The following is a 17,653-nucleotide window of genomic DNA, read 5'->3' on the forward strand; positions in this document are numbered from 1 at the left end:
TTTTCGAGAGTCAGACAATTTAAGTTTGATTGGAAATTTGCGCATAGAATCTTCAATTTTTTTGAAATGAAATTTATATATGTGTAAACTACGTAAAAAGTACTATAAGTCACAATAATTGATAATTCAAAATGTTGAAAAGATATATAAAAAACTTACGGTCAAAGATGGACTTGTTTGAATCTCAAAATCTGAAAAGTGCCGGCGTGGGACGGAGGGAGTACTATTCTAGTATCTCAAGATCAAGTTATATAAAAGAGGGAAATGTAACTATAATACAACCATATAAGGTAATCTGGAGAACTCCGCCCCATGTGGAATTTAAAAAATGAAAAAGATGTGAAAGTATTTTGTCCATTTGTTATTCAAAAGTTGGCCTAGTACTTCATTGATAAGTAATGTCGTTACTTTCAATATTAATTAAAAACACTTTTTAGTGGTATAAATAAGAGCTAGGAAGTAGACAATATATATCGATAATTAAGAAGAGAGTTTTGAGTATATATTAATTAATTAATTAGCAATGGCTACTCTGATTTGCCCTGAAGAGCATTCTCCTGTTACTGATGCAGAGGCTATTAGGAAGGCCTGTAAAGGTTATTTACTTGTTCTTTTCTATAGTAATTATCTCATCATGATCTTGCTATTATTAGTACTGAGATTAAATTATAGTGTTACTTAATTTGTTGTTTGGTTGGCAAGTGCATGATAACTTATCCCGGGATTAATAATTAGTATCAGGATAAGTTATCGCTCCCCTTGGGTGTGATATAGTAATCCCGGGATAACTTATTCCGGGATAAAATAGATAAATGACAAAGATATCTCTTTAAACCATTTTTATACCTCACTTTTCACATTCGTAAAGGTTATTTTTGTAAACAAATAACTTGTTCTTAAAATTTATGCAATGCATATTATTTTGAATACAACAAACCAAACACCAAGTAAGAAAAAATCTCAATATAACTAATCTCATCATAACATTTATTCAAACTAAACGACTCCTAATGTACTAATTGGATTCAGGATGGGGAACGGATGAGAAGGCGTTAATATCGATACTCGGGCATAGAAATGCAAGTCAGAGGAAGATAATAAGGAAAACATATGAGGAGATGTATAATGAAGATCTTGTGAAGCGCCTTGAATCTGAGTTGTCTGGACACTTTGAGAGAGCAGTGTACAGATGGATGCTTGATCCACAAGAGAGGGATGCAGTTATATTGCACGTTGCGATAAAAGAAAAACCTATCCTAGATTACACATCCATCATTGAGTTGTCATGTATATATTCTCCTCAAGACTTTTTGGCTGTTAAGTGTGCCTATCAAGCTCGCTACAAACGCTCCCTCGAGGAAGACTTAGCTCAGCATTGCACCAGTGATCTTCGCAAGGCATGTAACTAATTTTTCATTTTTTTGTTGTATTCTATTGTTTGTTTCATGTGATGTATAATTCTGTTTGTTTTTTCAGCTTTTGGTTTCTGTAGTTGGCATATATAGATATGCAGGTGATGAAATAGATGCAAAGCTAGCCAAATCTGAGGCGGACATTATTTACAATGCCATAAAAAGCAAGGAGTTTAATCATGAAGAAATTGTTAGAATTATTACCACAAGGAGCAAGACTCAACTCAGAGCAACCCTAAACCGTTACAAGGATGATTATACCTCTTCCCTCACCAAGGTATAGTGTAAAGAAAATTTAATGTTGTGTAAAAATTTTGCTACATTTTATAAGGTCTTAACTCAGTTTTCCTTTTTAGCACTTGAGGGACGATGGCGAAAAGACAGCTAATGCTTTCTTAGGAGCATTGAGAACGACAATCCGTTGCATTACTTATGACCCTCAGGCATACTATGAAAAGGTAACTAACAATCGTAGCTCTAATATCACATACTTATTTACTTTTTTAAACAAATGGTGATGTGGTGCAGGTAATTCGGCGTGCCTTAATGAAGTCAGGGACAGATGAGGAGTCTGTGACAAGGGTAATAGTGAGCAGGGCAGAGAAGGATTTGGAAGTGATCAAAGAGCTTTACTACAAGAGGAACAGTGTGAGTCTTGATCATGCTATCTCGAAGCACACTTCTGGGGATTACATGGATTTCCTCCTCACTCTCTTAGGAAACAAAAAGTAAATCAATCGATATAGCCAACAGCTGAGGTGTGTGTGAGAGTGTCTCTTGAATAAAAAAAAATCGTCTATCGTTGAGGTGTGTCTCGGATATTGTATGAATTCATATCTTGTCGTCCTACTCGTTGTTGCTGTTTTCCCATTTATTTGTGTGTGATCTAATTCTCAATAAACATTCATGTTACTTAATTCTGTCATTTGCAATTTTAATTGGAAAGTATCTAAGTTGTCGCCAGAAGTTATTCACACATTTAACCTGACTTTATGTATGATATCAAATCGTATTCTTGTTAAAGGTGTAACATACCCATATCCCCAAACTAGTGTAAGATTAATTCGACGTCAACAAATTTATCCAAATTTTGGAGGATAAGTCCAGATAAAGTTGTAATTGAGCAAAAATGTTAGGGATCCAGTATACTCTGACAAATGTAGTGTTAAACTAAGCTTGAAGCTAAGGTTGGAGGGCCTTGGTACAATAGCCAAATTGAAAGTTACATTTTGGACGATTGTTTCAAGTGATCTTGCATAAGAACAAACTTTAAAAGGGTATATACATCCTAGGATATGAGGATTTAAGGGTTAAACTATACCTATTAAATTAAACGTCTAACGAATCTAATTTCCAATGAAATAAATCACTTGTCAATCCGACTCTAGCACAAAGTTATACATATTTTACAACGTACTGTCTAGTCTCCAAGAACATACGATTGGGTTGTAAGACATGTCACATGCATGACAATTGACATACGGCCATCATATGTTGAAGCCCCCTACGTAGGGAGACTCTGGAAATTCCATCCACCACATACGGACCAACATAAAGTCCTCGCATGTGGTACCGCAAGTTGAAGGCGCGTTGGCTGCGGTATATATAAGTTGCAAAATTGATTTTTATTTCATTTTCCACCTCCTCCGTCTGAATCAGGTCTGTTTGGTATGAAGAAATATGTGTTCCAGAAAAATGTTTTTCAATTTTCTCATGTTTGGTTGACTTAAATGTTCTAGAAACTATTTTCCAAATTAACTTATTTTCCTCAAATTTAAAGAAAAACGACTTTCCTTAAAAAAACAAAAAAGTAAGGAAACATTTTCCAAAATCATTTTGAACCTTACCCCTAACTTTTCATCATAACTTAAGTCTTGGGTATCGATTCTCGATACTAATCTTGGATCTGAATCCTGATTCTCGATTCGAGATCCGACTCTTGACCTCAAATCGAGACTCAACTTCTGAGTTTCGGATTGAGTCGAGCTCGGGGCTCATGTCAGGTGTTTGATTTGGGTCTCGAATCAATCATCGGGATCAAATGTCGAAGTCAGACCTCGTTTCGAAAGTTGGGTCATGAGTCGGATGTTAGGGTTAGGTCCCAATTTGAAATCGAGTCTTAGTTTTGGTATTTGATCTCGATTTAGATGTCAGTGGAGAATCAGGGTACCAAAATTTGAAGTCGAGTGTCGATGTTGAGGTTGGATCAAGATTCGACAGTAGGGTCTCTAGTGGGAAGTCGGGGTTGGGAGTTGGATCTCGCGTCGGGGTCTTGCGTGAGCATCGAGTCTTAGGTTGGGGCGGTGTCTTGGGTCAGGGTCGAGTATTAAGTCGGAGTCGGCTCTCGAATCGAGGCCGGGTCTCGAGTTGGGGCCATATTTTGAGTCTGGGTTAGGTCTCGAGTTAGGGTCGGAGTCTCGGGTCAAGGTCGAGGTCGTGTCAGGGTCAAGTCTTATATTACGTGTCACGATTAGGGTCTTGGATCTCGGGTCAGGGTCGAGTCGGGTCTAAGGTCGAGGCCGAGGGTCGGGACCAGAAAGGGTGTTAAGGTTGAATCTTGGGTCAGGGTGGGGTCTTGGTTTAAGTGGATGGATCGAGGTGGGGTCTCGAGTCAGGGTCGGGGTCGGGGTCTGGGTCTTAGATTGAAGTCGGTGTCTAGGTCTTGGGTCGAGGTTAGGTCTCACGTTGGGATTCAGGGTCAGGTTTCAGGTTAGGTGTTAGTGTCATGGTCGAGTCTCGAGTCGGGGTTGGGTCTCGATCGGGTTCTCGGATCAAGGTTGGGGTTAGGTCTTGGGTCTTAGGTCGGATTCATATTTCGATTCCAAAATTGGATCTTGAGTCAAATGTTACAGTCGAGAGTCAGAGTCGGGTCTTGGGTCGAGGTTGAGTCTCAGGGTCTAATCTCGGGATCATATTCCAATTAGAATGTCGAGTCAGGAGTCGTGGTTATGTCCTGGGTTAGGTGTTGGGGTCGTGTCCCAATTCGAGTCATAGTTAGGGTCGGGTCCCATTTAAAATGTCGAGTCATGTGTAGGGAGTAAGAGTTAGGTCCCGGATCAGGTATCGGGGTCGAGTGTCAGGGTTATGTCATAGGTTAGGTATTGGGGTCGTGTCCCAATTCGAGTCATGGTTAGGGTCGGGTCCCATGTAGGGAGTAGGAGTCAGGTCCCGGATTAGGTGTCGGGGTCGAGTGTCAAGGTTATGTCATGGGTTAGGTGTTGGGGTTGTGTCCCAATTGAAGTCATGGTTGGGGTCGGGTCCCAATCGAATGTCGAGTCCCGTGTAGGGAGTAGGAGTCAGGTCCCAGATCAGGTGTCAGAGTCGAGTGTCAGATTCATTATTGGGGTTGATTTCTAGGTCAAACTCTATTTTCCTAAAAAAATATTTTCTATTCTCTAGCAAAAAATAAAAGATATTTTCTAAAAAGATTTCTTTCATTCACTAATCATACTCTTGAAAACAATTTTCCACTAACCAACCAAATATGAGAAAATAAGTTAGAAATCAACTTATTTTCCAAGAAACATTTTCCTTTCATACCAAACACACCCGAGCTTAAGAGCATAGAACTTGTATTTCTTCATCTCCATATCCAAGGTAAGCTAATAATAAGTTTAAGCATGGTTATTTCCTCTGTTAATCACATGATGCTAACCTCTAGGGGTGTACATGACCGGATTGGTTCGGGTTTTTTCAAATATCAAACCAAACTATCTATATCAGATTTTTAAATATATAAATCAAACCAAACTAATAAAACTCATGTTTTTCAACTTCGGGTTTTTTCGGATTTTTCGGTTTATTGGGGTGTTTCGGGTTTTCCGGTAAAGTATTCATACAAACATATAATTTACTTGTACTTCAAATATTTCTTTAATCCTACTAAAATACAATTATCTAAGGTGTTTCTTTAAAAAATAACACAAAATATGATATGGTTAATGACACTAAAATATCCAACAAAAATAATAATAACGAAATCGCGTAAAAAAAATATTGCAAATTAACAAGTCATAATGAAAATGATCATAATTTAAAAGTACTAAATAATGCTAAAATAAGTTCAATAAGTATAAGTTATGTCGCGCCCCGTTTTTCTCAAAACGGGTTTTGGTGCACGACCTAACAACTCTTTTGGGCTTTGGGTGATTGAAGAGTCGCCACCTAACGAATTAAGGCGCGTTAGGGCACTTATCTAACCTAACTAAGTCTAGCTAAGGTCAACGAACCAGAGATCGGGTAAGGGTTCAAATTATCTCGAGGGGAAGGTGTTAGGCATCCCTCGAGGTCCACAAATGTGGGTCCCGGCCGTATCTCATGCAATATATGGGGGTTACAAGTAGCAATTATAGTCACTTCATTTATTATTTTATTTAATTAGCATGATGACTAGGTGATGTAATAAACGAGAAATAAATATTTGAACAATTAATAAAAGAGGAGCGAGGAGACAGAAATTGCACAATCAAATAGAATAAATAATTTTTTATTTTTTTAATTTTTATTTAAACTACCCCAAACAAATATAATATTAAACAAATAAAGGGACTAAGGAAAGGGAGACTCTGAAGGACTTTAGCACTCGACTTTTCTTTAGTGTTTCGATAGGCTTCCGTGTAGGGACAAACAAAACCAAAGTTTGTCTCTTTAAGCTTGAGTCGATGTCATCATTTCCATAGGGCCTAAACTACCCCTACCCCACCACCGCATGCTTTTCGTCTCTACAAGGTGCCTATCGTACCCACTTAAGGTCCAAGAGGCATTAGACTGCTATTAGGGTGGATTTAGATAAAGATAAAATATATGTTTCTAATAGGCCCACCTAGACACCAAGTCAAACAAATAAGAACGAGCATTTAGCACATATGGTCTCAAGTTGGCCTCTAAATTTTATTAGACATGCTAGCAAACACAAGTAAATAGTGAAAAGTCTCATACCAAGTGTGTGAGCATACAAAACACATATCATTAATTGATCTTAAAGGGGCATAAAATTATTTCGAGTGCAGAAAGCAGTTTAGATGATTTTACATGAGTGGCATAACAATGACCAAGACGCAGGAAATATTGTAGAGCAGATTTGAATTAGGGCAGCATGTGTTTAAAGTAGCAAATGCAAAAATTAATACCAAGATAAGAAAAGTCATTAACTGATTTGTTTTAATTGGCAGAAAAATAATTAAAGTGCAGACACTGATTAATTACATATTTGGTTTAAATATAAAAATGTGGGCAGAAATATTGAATAAAAAAATAAACAGTGGCAAATTTAATCAGGGCATAGGATTTAAACCGAATTTTAACATGCTTGATTTATTTGACTGGTAAGGAAATAATTTGTTGCAGGAATCATTTAACATTGAGCAAAAAGTACACAGAATATTTATTTCAATTGTTTAACATGTTCAAAATGATTAGAATAAACTGATTCAATTAATCTTATTGATGTAATTTTTGAACAAAGAATAAAACTAGATGTACATCCTATAGGCATGATCTCTACACCCAAATGACATATTTAAAGATGCGCACTCCTACGGGCATGGTATCTAAGTGTGCACATGCTAGATTAATTTTAACATACGTAAGCAAATAAGATCTGATTATGGTGTTGTGATTAACAAGTATTTAGTTAACTAATTAACATGCTAAGATTATTTTAACCAATTAACATACAAAGCTATTAGGGAGTGATTGATTAGACTAATTAATTTTGACTAAATTCTATATGAGCATGATATCAACATCGCTATAAACAAGCTACGTCATGATTTCTACTAGATTGTTAGCCTTAATATGCATGAATATTGAATTTGCAGAAACGACATTTAAAACTAATTAATTATGAGGTTGATTTTATTTATTAGTATTACATACTAAAGGTGACATGCAAATGACAATTAATTAGCACTTAAACAAATCATTTTTAGTATTAATTAGATGAGTTTAAACAAGTGATCAAGCAAGAATAACTTTTTTTTTTAGTTAGATCTAAAATCGATTTCTTAAATTATGAAACTATTAAACAAAACACAATCCTATAAGCACGCTTGCCAACACAATTAAGTTACGATAAGTAAATAAACAAGTATCACGTAAAATCCCTCTCCCCTTAGACGATTCCCCAAGTTATATCACATATAGAGAGATAGTGTTAGAGTTGTACACAATATTACAAGCCAAAATAAAGAACAAACGAATAACATATACGACATTAAAATAAGTATAATAGCTCCGTTTGGAATTCTCTTCTAGGAGACTCTTCAACACCTTGAACTCTAAGTTCAAAACCTGCTAAAAGGGATAATGTAACACATATATATAGTGGCAAAATAATCGTAACATCAAATATTCATAGCAACAAATTACTTTCATACATATAAACAACATTCATAAAATTGTCAAAACAAACAAATAATAACCATAGACATTATCGCACATGGAGAGAGGGAAGAACGAAAACTAATCCGGATGCTTCCTTTACCATTACAAACTTACATAGAGGTATGGATGCAAAATAATATAAACGCTAAATAAGATTACTAACCAATTAGGCAGACAAAAAATATCAACAATGAAGACCTCTTAATCCGACTTTCAACCCGTACACAGCAAAATAGCAAGTATAGAGAAGCTTTAATGTTTACCGGAAAACTTCATTCTATTTTAAAAAAAGTAAAAAGCAACATATATATATATATATTTATTTTTTTTTTATTTTTTTTTTTTATTTTTTTTTTTTTTTTTTTTTTTTATTCAAGTAAGAGCAATGTAGATGTCTGAGTGGTATGAGAGTATTCAACCATGTGTAGTGTCTTAGTTGTTCTTATTGCTAAAGTGTATAAGCATAAGTAAAAGTGTTGGAGTGTTCAAGCATAAAAACATGAGTAAGGAATGAAACAAAGATCTTCTTTTATAATAGAGGAGAGAGCATGATTTTTAAGGATAAGAATCAATTAACAACAATTATGGGGAAATTGTTTCCTTACTAAGAGAGTCCAATTAAATAAAACATTACCAAATATAATCAAGTAAAATCATTTTAAAATCTAACTAAGACAAGGAAATCAATTAAGGATATTCATCATACCAATAAAATATACAGATTGACAGCTAAAAATCTAAGGAAGGGAATAATTCTGGGGATCAGTTACTATTGTTTTTTCCTTAATCATAATGGAAGCAAAATCAATCTTTATTTTTATTTTATCTTTTACCAAATATAAACAAATAAGAAATCTGTCAAATCTCACCAAATGAGCAATACCTTACCATATAAAATTTATCATATCAAATTAAGCATACTCTACCATATAAACATCAAGAATAACCATAAGTAATAATATACCGACAATTATAAAAAAAAATCACAGAATCAAATATATTGAATTACTAAAATAAACTTTATAATCACATTGCTCCATTATCAAATTATAATTAAGCAAGCTAGATTTCACAAGATAACAATCAAGAGAGGAACAATATGCAAAGATCAAATCAAAATTAAAGAATTTTTTTTTTTAAAGCAAACCACAAATCAAGGTTCAGACAGCAAAGAGCTATTGAGCAATTCAAATAATCATTTAACAAATTAGCACCACCGGAAGAGATCAATATGTCACCTATTAACCAAACTTAACCAACTGCTAATTAAAAATTATTTCACATAAGAACATATTGTATTAACACTTGAACTATTGAGGCAAGATTTAAGCATAACTCAAATACGAATTTATCCAGAACAATGGCAAACGGGACAGATCTGTCTCTCCGAACAGCACTTCAAAAATCGACGAAAATTAAAATGAAGTGTTTAACCTCTAGAACTCTTGTCGAAGAGTGACCATAATGCTTGTTGCTGTTGAACTCCTCGAGATTTGCCGGAGAAGAGGGGAGCAGAGGCGGCGCTGCTGCCTCGTTGCTGTGTTTTCCGCTGGCGGCTGTTGCTATTGATGTTGCTGTCACGGAACTCCCTGGACGGAGCTGGAGATTTTCGCCGGACTGCTGGTTGTTCTCTTTGCTGGTTGCTGCTGCTCTCTTCGCCAGTAGATGCTTGTTGATCGGAGGTCGCCTGTCAGAGCTGCTGCCTGCGCTGGTGCTGTTCGCTGGAGTTGATCTCATCCATTGAATTAGAATTAGATAAGCGGCTAGGATTTAACTTAAAAGATGGACGGATGAGATTAAAGGGAATTAAAATTCTGAAAATTAGATTGAGAATTGGAATGGCCAAATTTGTAATAAAATGGCTAGAATTGAAATGAAAGTATGGCTATACTTGACATAAAATTGAAATTGAGGTGGCTAAAATTGAAAGAAATTTGAATAGAATAGGCTAACATTTAAATGATTTTGAGGAAACTTAAAAGGAATGCTATCCAATTTAGATACTAAAAAATTATAATTAAAATTACTTAAATTTAAAACATTTGAATAAAATAATTACTTTGAGTTTTACTAATAATTTTTAAAATATTTTAATAATATTTACGATAATTTTTTAAACCACGCATGCTAAAATGCACATTTTTTAGAAAAAAATAGCCTAAAATTTTAGAACTCAATATATATTTTAAAATACGTATTTAATCGGATAACATTACCAAAAAGGGTTAAAGGTCGGTCAAAATTGGGTGTCAACAAGTTACATGACTAAATATTAATGGAAATTAAAATTAGATTATATATTTTAATTGTCTAAACCAATATAAAACTAAAGAACAAATATTCAATATTATTGTCATTCTTAGTGTTGAATTGATTTTCTTTTTGCATTAGTATTAATTTGATTTTGATTTAAGCTTTATTATAATTACCAACATTTGTGGACTATAATCTTTATAGGACCATTCAGAATTCTAAGTTCCAAACTTGAAATAATATATTAAAAGATAAAAAACTATCAAAAATTATATGAAATATTTAAATATTATATTAAAGTAAATATTTTTATGTATAAAATAAAATATTAAAATTATATATATAATGTCGGATTGGTTTGGTCTCGGGTTGGTTTTTTTTAGTTAAAACCAAACCAACCCAAATATAGTCGGGTGTTTTTTTTCAATACCAAACCAAGTCAAACCAAACCACTAGTCGGATTTTTTTTTTCCGGTTTGACTCGATTTGCGGTTTGGTTTGGTTTTCAATTTTCGCACTACTAAAAAACTGTCAACAAATGACTGCCAAAAGCGACGGATTGCATTGCTTTTTTTGGTCTAAATCGACGGAAAAGCGATGCAATCACCTCCGTCACTTTTTAGGTCGACACTTTTCAAAAAGCGATGGACTGCATCGCTAAAAAGCGACGGACTGCGTCGCTTTTTGACTATTTTTTTAACAAAAGCGATGGACTCCGTCGCTTAATTTTAATTTTTTTTATTTCTAAAAGGCGACGCAGTCTGTTGTTTTTCTGGAAATTTTATTTTTGAAAATCCCTAAAAAACGACGGACAAAACCACGTTGTCCGTCCCTTTTCTGGGTTTTAAACAAAATAAAACCCAGAAAAGCGATGGACAAAACCACGCTGTCCGTCGCTTTTCATGCAATATTTTTGATGCTCCCCATCTGCAAATGCAATTCAATTCAATTTTACACTATTCAGCCCAATCAAACGCATACAATTATAAACAATCTAAACAAAACATAATACATCAAACTTAAAATAACATTCAAAAGTATCTAAATCACAAATTAAAGACTTATAAAGTCTTTCAAAATTCGTTTCAAAATTTCAAAAAGTTCATAAATGTCCAGAGATCTAAACTAGGGAGTGGGTTCTACATAATCATCCTCATCACTCTCGTCGTCGGTGTCATTGAGAGCCGAAGTAGTAGGTCGACGAGCGAAGTTCATCACTTGTCTTTGATTTGCTGAACGGTCTCACTCATGCTTTCTTGTTCAGCTATTCTTCTCCGCTCTGACTCTGTCAGTGCCACTCTAAGTTTAGCTATTTGAGCCGACATAGCAACAATCTAAACACTGTCAAGTTCCTCGGCTTGATGTGACGATCCACTTCCTTCTAAGCCTGACTGGAGTCGTCTTACATCGTTTCGAGAGCCTAGACCATAGACTCTACCCTTGTGTGTCCCCCTACCATTTTTTCTTTCCAAATCTGGGTGGAAAGTTCAGGTGGCAATTGAACCGAACTATGTAGATTCTCAGCGACGTACTGCTGAAACTCATTCTGCATATTAAATATAAAAATTGACATCAATATTTATACATATCATAAATATATTCACTATTAATATATATTATTCATATTAAATAACTTACAAAAGTTCGTTCGGTCCTTTCCTCCACCCACACATCCGAATCCGACTCATTTTCTTTCTTCCTAACATGAGTCTTCTTGAAAACCTCCAGTTCAATGGGAGTGAGTCCCAATTCTTTTTCCTATAAATAAAAACTGAAATTTATAACAATATATATGAATCAACTAATTATTTATTTATAAGTTTGAATTAGAACTTACCATCTCTCGTGCAATTGTTCCAACGGTCTTTGCACCTCCGGTGTGCAACGAGCCACCCTTAAGACTGCCTCTTGCCTTTTGGTTTGTTCTGATATTGCCTTAAACTTGTCTGTGTTCCAATACTGACCCAATTCATCAAAAACATGAGGCAACATCCAATCGGGACGTTCACCACTATCCCGAACGTTCTTTAGCTAGCTAGACAGTCTCGCAGATGCCTTCCTCTCAAATGTGGTCCCAATGACCAAATTGTATCTCGACTCCCAAGTACACATAGTCTGAAATTTTTTTGAATAAAGTTAATTAGATCGATAGTAAAAAAAAGTAAAGTATACTAAACTTAACGAAAAAATATATACCTTAAAGTTATTAAACAGTGCCTGACGTATACTGTTTGGAATCTCGCTCCAAGAGTGATAAGCCTGTGTATAGAGTCTTCTAACACAGTCTTTTAAAGCCCGGGCAACATCCTTTGCATGATGCCACATGCAAAATTATATTAAAGTATAAGAAATAAATAAAATAAACTAACAAATAGATAACAAAACAAACTTACGATGATCCATCCGGCTCAATCATGACTCTACCAAGTCTGTCCTTCTGGCCAGGAGCTAGAGCAGGCATCATATCATTTGTTGTAGCACTAGGTGTAGCTGTAGACGAAGGTGATACATCAGGATGCACAAAACGCTGAGTCAATGGAGGCGTACCGACCATAGCATTTGACTGCTCGCTACTAGAATCTCCAATCCTCATGATAGATAACTGAGGAGATGTACCTATGGGAGATGGAGTACCTGCCGATAAGGGTCGTGCTCGACGAATAGCCTGTAAAGGTAGGTCCTCGTAGCGTCGTGAAGGAAATTTCTGTGAAGTAGAGGAAGCACCGACTGGTCAACGGTAATTATGATAATATTGCCGAGGATCCGCCGTACCAAACAGAACAAAAAATAAATGAGTATCATAACTGATACGCTCTGGCGCAGAAGTAATAGATCCTACAATATCCTCAGGATTATGGGTCTCCTAGACTTCTTCTTCTTAGCCTGTTTAGTCTAGCTAACTCCAAGATATAGATATTCAATTAGTTTTGACTTAATTCCAACAACTAAATCCACCAACTAAACCACATTATTTATTTTAACTTATTTAAACAACTTAACAATTTTTTAACTTTAACTAGTTTAGTATTGACTTAATTCCAACAACTAAATCCACCAACTAAACCACATTATTTATTTGAACTTATTTACACAACTTAACAACTTTAACTAGTTTAGTTTTGACTTAATTCCAACAACTAAATCTACAACCACATTATTTATTTTAACTTATTTAAACAACTTAACAACTTTTTAACTTTACCTAGCTTAGTATTGACTTAATTCCAACAACTAAATCCACCAACTAAATCACATTATTTATTTTAACTTATTTAAACAACTTAACAACTTTAACTAGTTTAGTTTTGACTTAATACAACAACTAAACCCACCAACTAAACCACATTATTTATTTGAACTTATTTACACAACTTAACAAATTTAACTAGTTTAGTTTTGACTTAATTCCAACAACTAAATTCACCAGCTAAACCACATTATTTATTTGAACATATTTAAACAACTTAACAACTTTTTAACTTGAACTAGTTTAGTTTTGACTTAATTCCAACAACTAAATCCATCAACAAAACCACATTATTTAATTTAACTTATTTTAACAACTTAACAACTTAACAACTTTTTAACTTTAACTAGTTTAGTATTGACTTAATTTCAACAAATAATCCATCAACAAAACCACATTATTTAATTTAACTTATTTAAACAACTTAACAACTTTAACTAGTTTAATTTTGACTTAATTCCAACAACTAAATCCACCAACTAAACCACATTATTTATTTGAACTTATTTACACAACTTAACAACTTTAACTAGTTTAGTCTTGACTTAATTCCAACAACTAAACTCACCAACTAAACCACATTATTTATTTGAACTTATTTAAACAACTTAACAACTTTTTAACATGAACTAGTTTAGTTTTGACTTAATTCCAACAACTAAATCCATCAACAAAACCACATTATTTAATTTAACTTATTTAAACAACTTAACAACTTTTTAACTTTAACAACTTTTTAAAGCTAAGTGTCAACACTAGATGGACACAAATCAATCTTGCAAGAAAATCAATTTTGTCATCAATAGGATCAACTAGTGTTGGTACTTATGCTTAACAAATATATTATTTCTAAATTTAAAGCCAAGTGTCAACACTAGATGGACACAAATCGATCTTGCAAGAAAATCAATTTTGTCATCAATAGGATCAACTAGTGTTGATACTTATTCTTAACAAATATATTATTTCTAAATTTAAAGCTAAGTGTCAACACTAGATGGACACAAATCGATCTTGTAAGAAAATCAATTTTGTCATCAATAGGATCAACTAGTGTTGATACTTATGCTAAACAAACACATTATTCCTAAATTAAAGCTTAATATCAACACTAGATGGACACAAGTCGATCTTGCAAGAAAATCAATTTTGTCATCAATAGGATAACTAGTGTTGGTACTTATCCTAAACAAACACATTATTCCTAAAATCTAACTTCAATTCATCAAATTTCAAAATCAAGTTCTAAATCTAACTTCAATTCATCTAGATTAACACTCCACTAACTTATAATAATCAATCAATCCTAACTAAAAAAAAAAACCCTAAATGATTCACTAACTAACTAACAATCAATCAAACTTATAACAATTCAATAAAAAACAAATTCAAAAACCCTAAATCATTCACTTACTAACTAACAATCAATAAAAAACTAATTCAATACACTAATTAATAAATTCAATACTCAAATTGAAAGATATTAAAAATAATATTATGAACCCTAACCTTGAATTAAAGGAGAAGGACAGTGGGGCCGGGGTCGGGGTCGGCGGTGGGAAGCGGCTGCGTGGGCAGCGGTGTAGTGCGAAGTGGCGACGGGCAGCGTCGGCATTGTTGTCGGTGTCGAGAGAGAGGAAGAGAAGAGAGAAGGAAGAGAGATGGAAAATTGGGGAAAATCGCGTCTGCTGGTGCAAATATTTTAAAGAAAGTGACGGACAACGTCTCTATGTCTGTTGCTTTTTATAAAAAAAATTTGACCAACATTTTGACCAAAAAGCGACGGACTAAGAGACACTGTCCGTCGCTTTCTTAAAATATTTGACCAGACATTTTGACCAAGAAGCGACAGACATAAAGATGATGTCCGTCGCGTATTTAAAAAATAATTAAACAATTAAAATTAATAAAAAGCGACGGACGGCGTGGCCCCTTTTAATAATTTATAAATAATTATTTTTAATAAAAAGCGACGGACTGCGTCGCTATCTATATAAAATAATTAATTATTGATTATATATATATTTGGCGCAAAAATCCGCAAAAAAAAGCGACGGACTAAGCGATGCCGTCCATGTTTTTTTTAAAAACATTTAAAGAAATTTATTTTTATTAAAAAGCGACGGACAATGTGGCTAATGGCGTCGCTTTTTGGAGCGACGCCATTCGTCACTTTTACTTCCGTCATTTTTTAGCAGTTTTTTAGTAGTGTCGGTTCGGTTTTGTACACAATCAAACATAGATTTAGAAGGAATTTAAGTAAGAGATTTCTATGATTTTTAATAGACAAGGTATTCTTTTCCTTTTTCATCATCTGTGAGCTCATATGAGCATTCTAAGCATGATTCTGGTAAGAACACATGGGGGTGATTAAAAGTGGTGAGTTCAAATTTTACTTATTGTACGAGGATGTTGAGGAGTTGTTTAATGTGTTGTGAAGCCCAGGAGTACTTGCTGACCTTGTAAAAGTGTCATATGAAGTTGCATATATATGGAGCGAAAGGAAGGTATCACTACACCAAAAATGATCTTTAGTTGCAATTAATTAACGACAATAGCTTCATTACCGCTAAATATATTTTTTGAGAGGCAATTACTAGTGAAACTTACATTTTAGCAGTCTTTGTAAATGTCACTTAAGCCTATAGAGACATTGAATCTAGTGGCAATTAACTGATACATATAAAGAGTTTAACCCTCTTTATTAATATGCATATTGGTTGTCGCTAAAAGCTCTTTTTGTTATAGTGTATGGGAGAACACCATTGATTTGAGGGTCTTACAAGCTCGCCACGCGATGTATCGCATATGTGGCCCAAGCTTCTTAATTTGATTACACTCATTTAGATATCATTGCAATTTTATTCGACAAGGTTTCATTTTTAAAAATATTTTGCCATAAATTCATTAGCAATAGGATAAAATGTTTTTCTTTTAAAAGATTAAAGTAGCAAATTATTTAGTGTACAATTGATATTGTATTTCTGAATCTGCAATGGTCAAAGTTTCAAACCAAAGCTTTAGTGGCGATGACAGGAGGCTAAATTTATGTTTGAAAACTTTGATTAAAGATTAATTTATTTATTATCCAATTTTCTTATTTATTTTTTCGAAGAAATGCCAATAGACAATCGGAGTTGGGCAGTGTTGCAAAAGTGATGAAAAAGTGTGGTAAAATAAACATTCACGAATCAAATCTGCGACATCATGGTGACTTTGAGCACCATTTACCACTGCGCCTTCACTCTCAAGTAGTGTTCAAAGTCTTATACATACTCAAAGTAAGTAATATATATATATATATATAGTATTTTATTTTTCCTCAAATTCTAGTAAAGAAAATTCATGTAATATTCATATGTATAGTTGTTATGAATGAACTTATCTGTTAGTTAGGTTGCATGCGAATCATATGTCCTTTGGCCTGAGGACCCCTTTCATGTATATACAGTTTCCTTCATAGGAGCATTCCTTTTTTTTTTGTCGGGTTTTTAAAATTAAAGTGACAATATTGAAAAATAATTATTTTATTTGTTCAGAGTCGTCACTAGAAATTGTGTTTTGTTGTTTCAAGTCATCTTTTTGAATCTCTAATTAAAAGAAAATGTCTCTTCATTTTTTTATCCGTGAAAATAAAAGAATGGATAATGAATTTTGTTGACGGAGAGGAAGGTATGAGCATTTCACGAGTCTTATCGTTCTAGCAAGTCTCTTTTATCAACTTATACTTAAATTATTTTTGAATGTATTATGTTACAGAACATGATATAATATTTATAGAACCTTAAATGAAAAATATTGAATCAAACTTGTCAATATCGTACCAGGCCCCCACCCCTAACCACTAGTACTAATCAGAAAGACCAAGACTTAAATTTCAGGTTGACATTTCTTGCACACTCATTAAAGGCAATATACATTTTCTCTGTAGGGTCACTAATGCCATTTTCTGGTCTTCACTAAAAGAATTCGTCGAACTCGACGGGCGATTGAAAATGAATTAGGTGAAATGGAGAAAATATCTGGCCCAATCCATATTTGATATGGATAAAAATGGGTAAATTCAATATTGTGAATATCCATTATTTCTTATTATGTAAAAAAATAAGTACTTCCACATTATAATTTTTTTTAATTCTTATTTTCTTTTGGTATGAAGATAAATATTTTTATATTTTTCTGAAAAATGAATGGTCCTGAGTCGAGGTATAGAGGTCAAAATTCAGGTCTTTGGTGGGGGAAATCAGGTCTAGGTTTGAACCCCTTTCGGATGGTAAGATTCAAAGAATGTTTTGAAAAATATTTTCCTTGATTAAGGAATGTTTTAAAAAAATTTCCCTTACTTTATATATGGAAG

At 33.9% G+C, this 17,653-nt stretch overlaps 2 protein-coding genes across 3 annotated transcripts in view; one reads left to right on the forward strand and one right to left on the reverse strand.

The window, feature by feature from the left end:
- Positions 1-17,653, reverse strand: part of LOC125837375 (probable protein phosphatase 2C 10) — a 1,808,044-nt gene that overhangs the window by 544,214 nt on the left and 1,246,177 nt on the right. The window lies entirely within an intron of this gene.
- Positions 506-2,360, forward strand: LOC125837393 (annexin-like protein RJ4). Its single transcript, XM_049516527.1, has 5 exons — positions 506-596; positions 1,030-1,397; positions 1,477-1,689; positions 1,769-1,870; positions 1,941-2,360. Exons 1-5 carry the CDS (start codon positions 524-526, stop codon positions 2,142-2,144), a joined length of 960 nt encoding a protein of 319 aa, XP_049372484.1. The 5' UTR covers positions 506-523; the 3' UTR covers positions 2,145-2,360.

The sequence above is a fragment of the Solanum verrucosum genome, unplaced genomic scaffold (genome assembly GCF_900185275.1).
Source record: "Solanum verrucosum unplaced genomic scaffold, falcon-dt-bn FXZP01000147.1, whole genome shotgun sequence".
NCBI classification, from domain to species: domain Eukaryota; kingdom Viridiplantae; phylum Streptophyta; class Magnoliopsida; order Solanales; family Solanaceae; genus Solanum; species Solanum verrucosum.

What these genes read in the sequence shown, in the direction of transcription:
- LOC125837393 (XM_049516527.1), top strand. Translation starts at nt 524, where the DNA reads ATGGCTACTCTGATTTGCCCTGAAGAGCATTCTCCTGTTACTGATGCA. An exon ending in TATTAGGAAGGCCTGTAAAG is followed by an intron (nt 597 to 1,029) that starts GTTATTTACTTG and finishes AATTGGATTCAG; the next exon opens with GATGGGGAACGGATGAGAAG. An exon ending in CTCAGGCATACTATGAAAAG is followed by an intron (nt 1,871 to 1,940) that starts GTAACTAACAAT and finishes GATGTGGTGCAG; the next exon opens with GTAATTCGGCGTGCCTTAAT.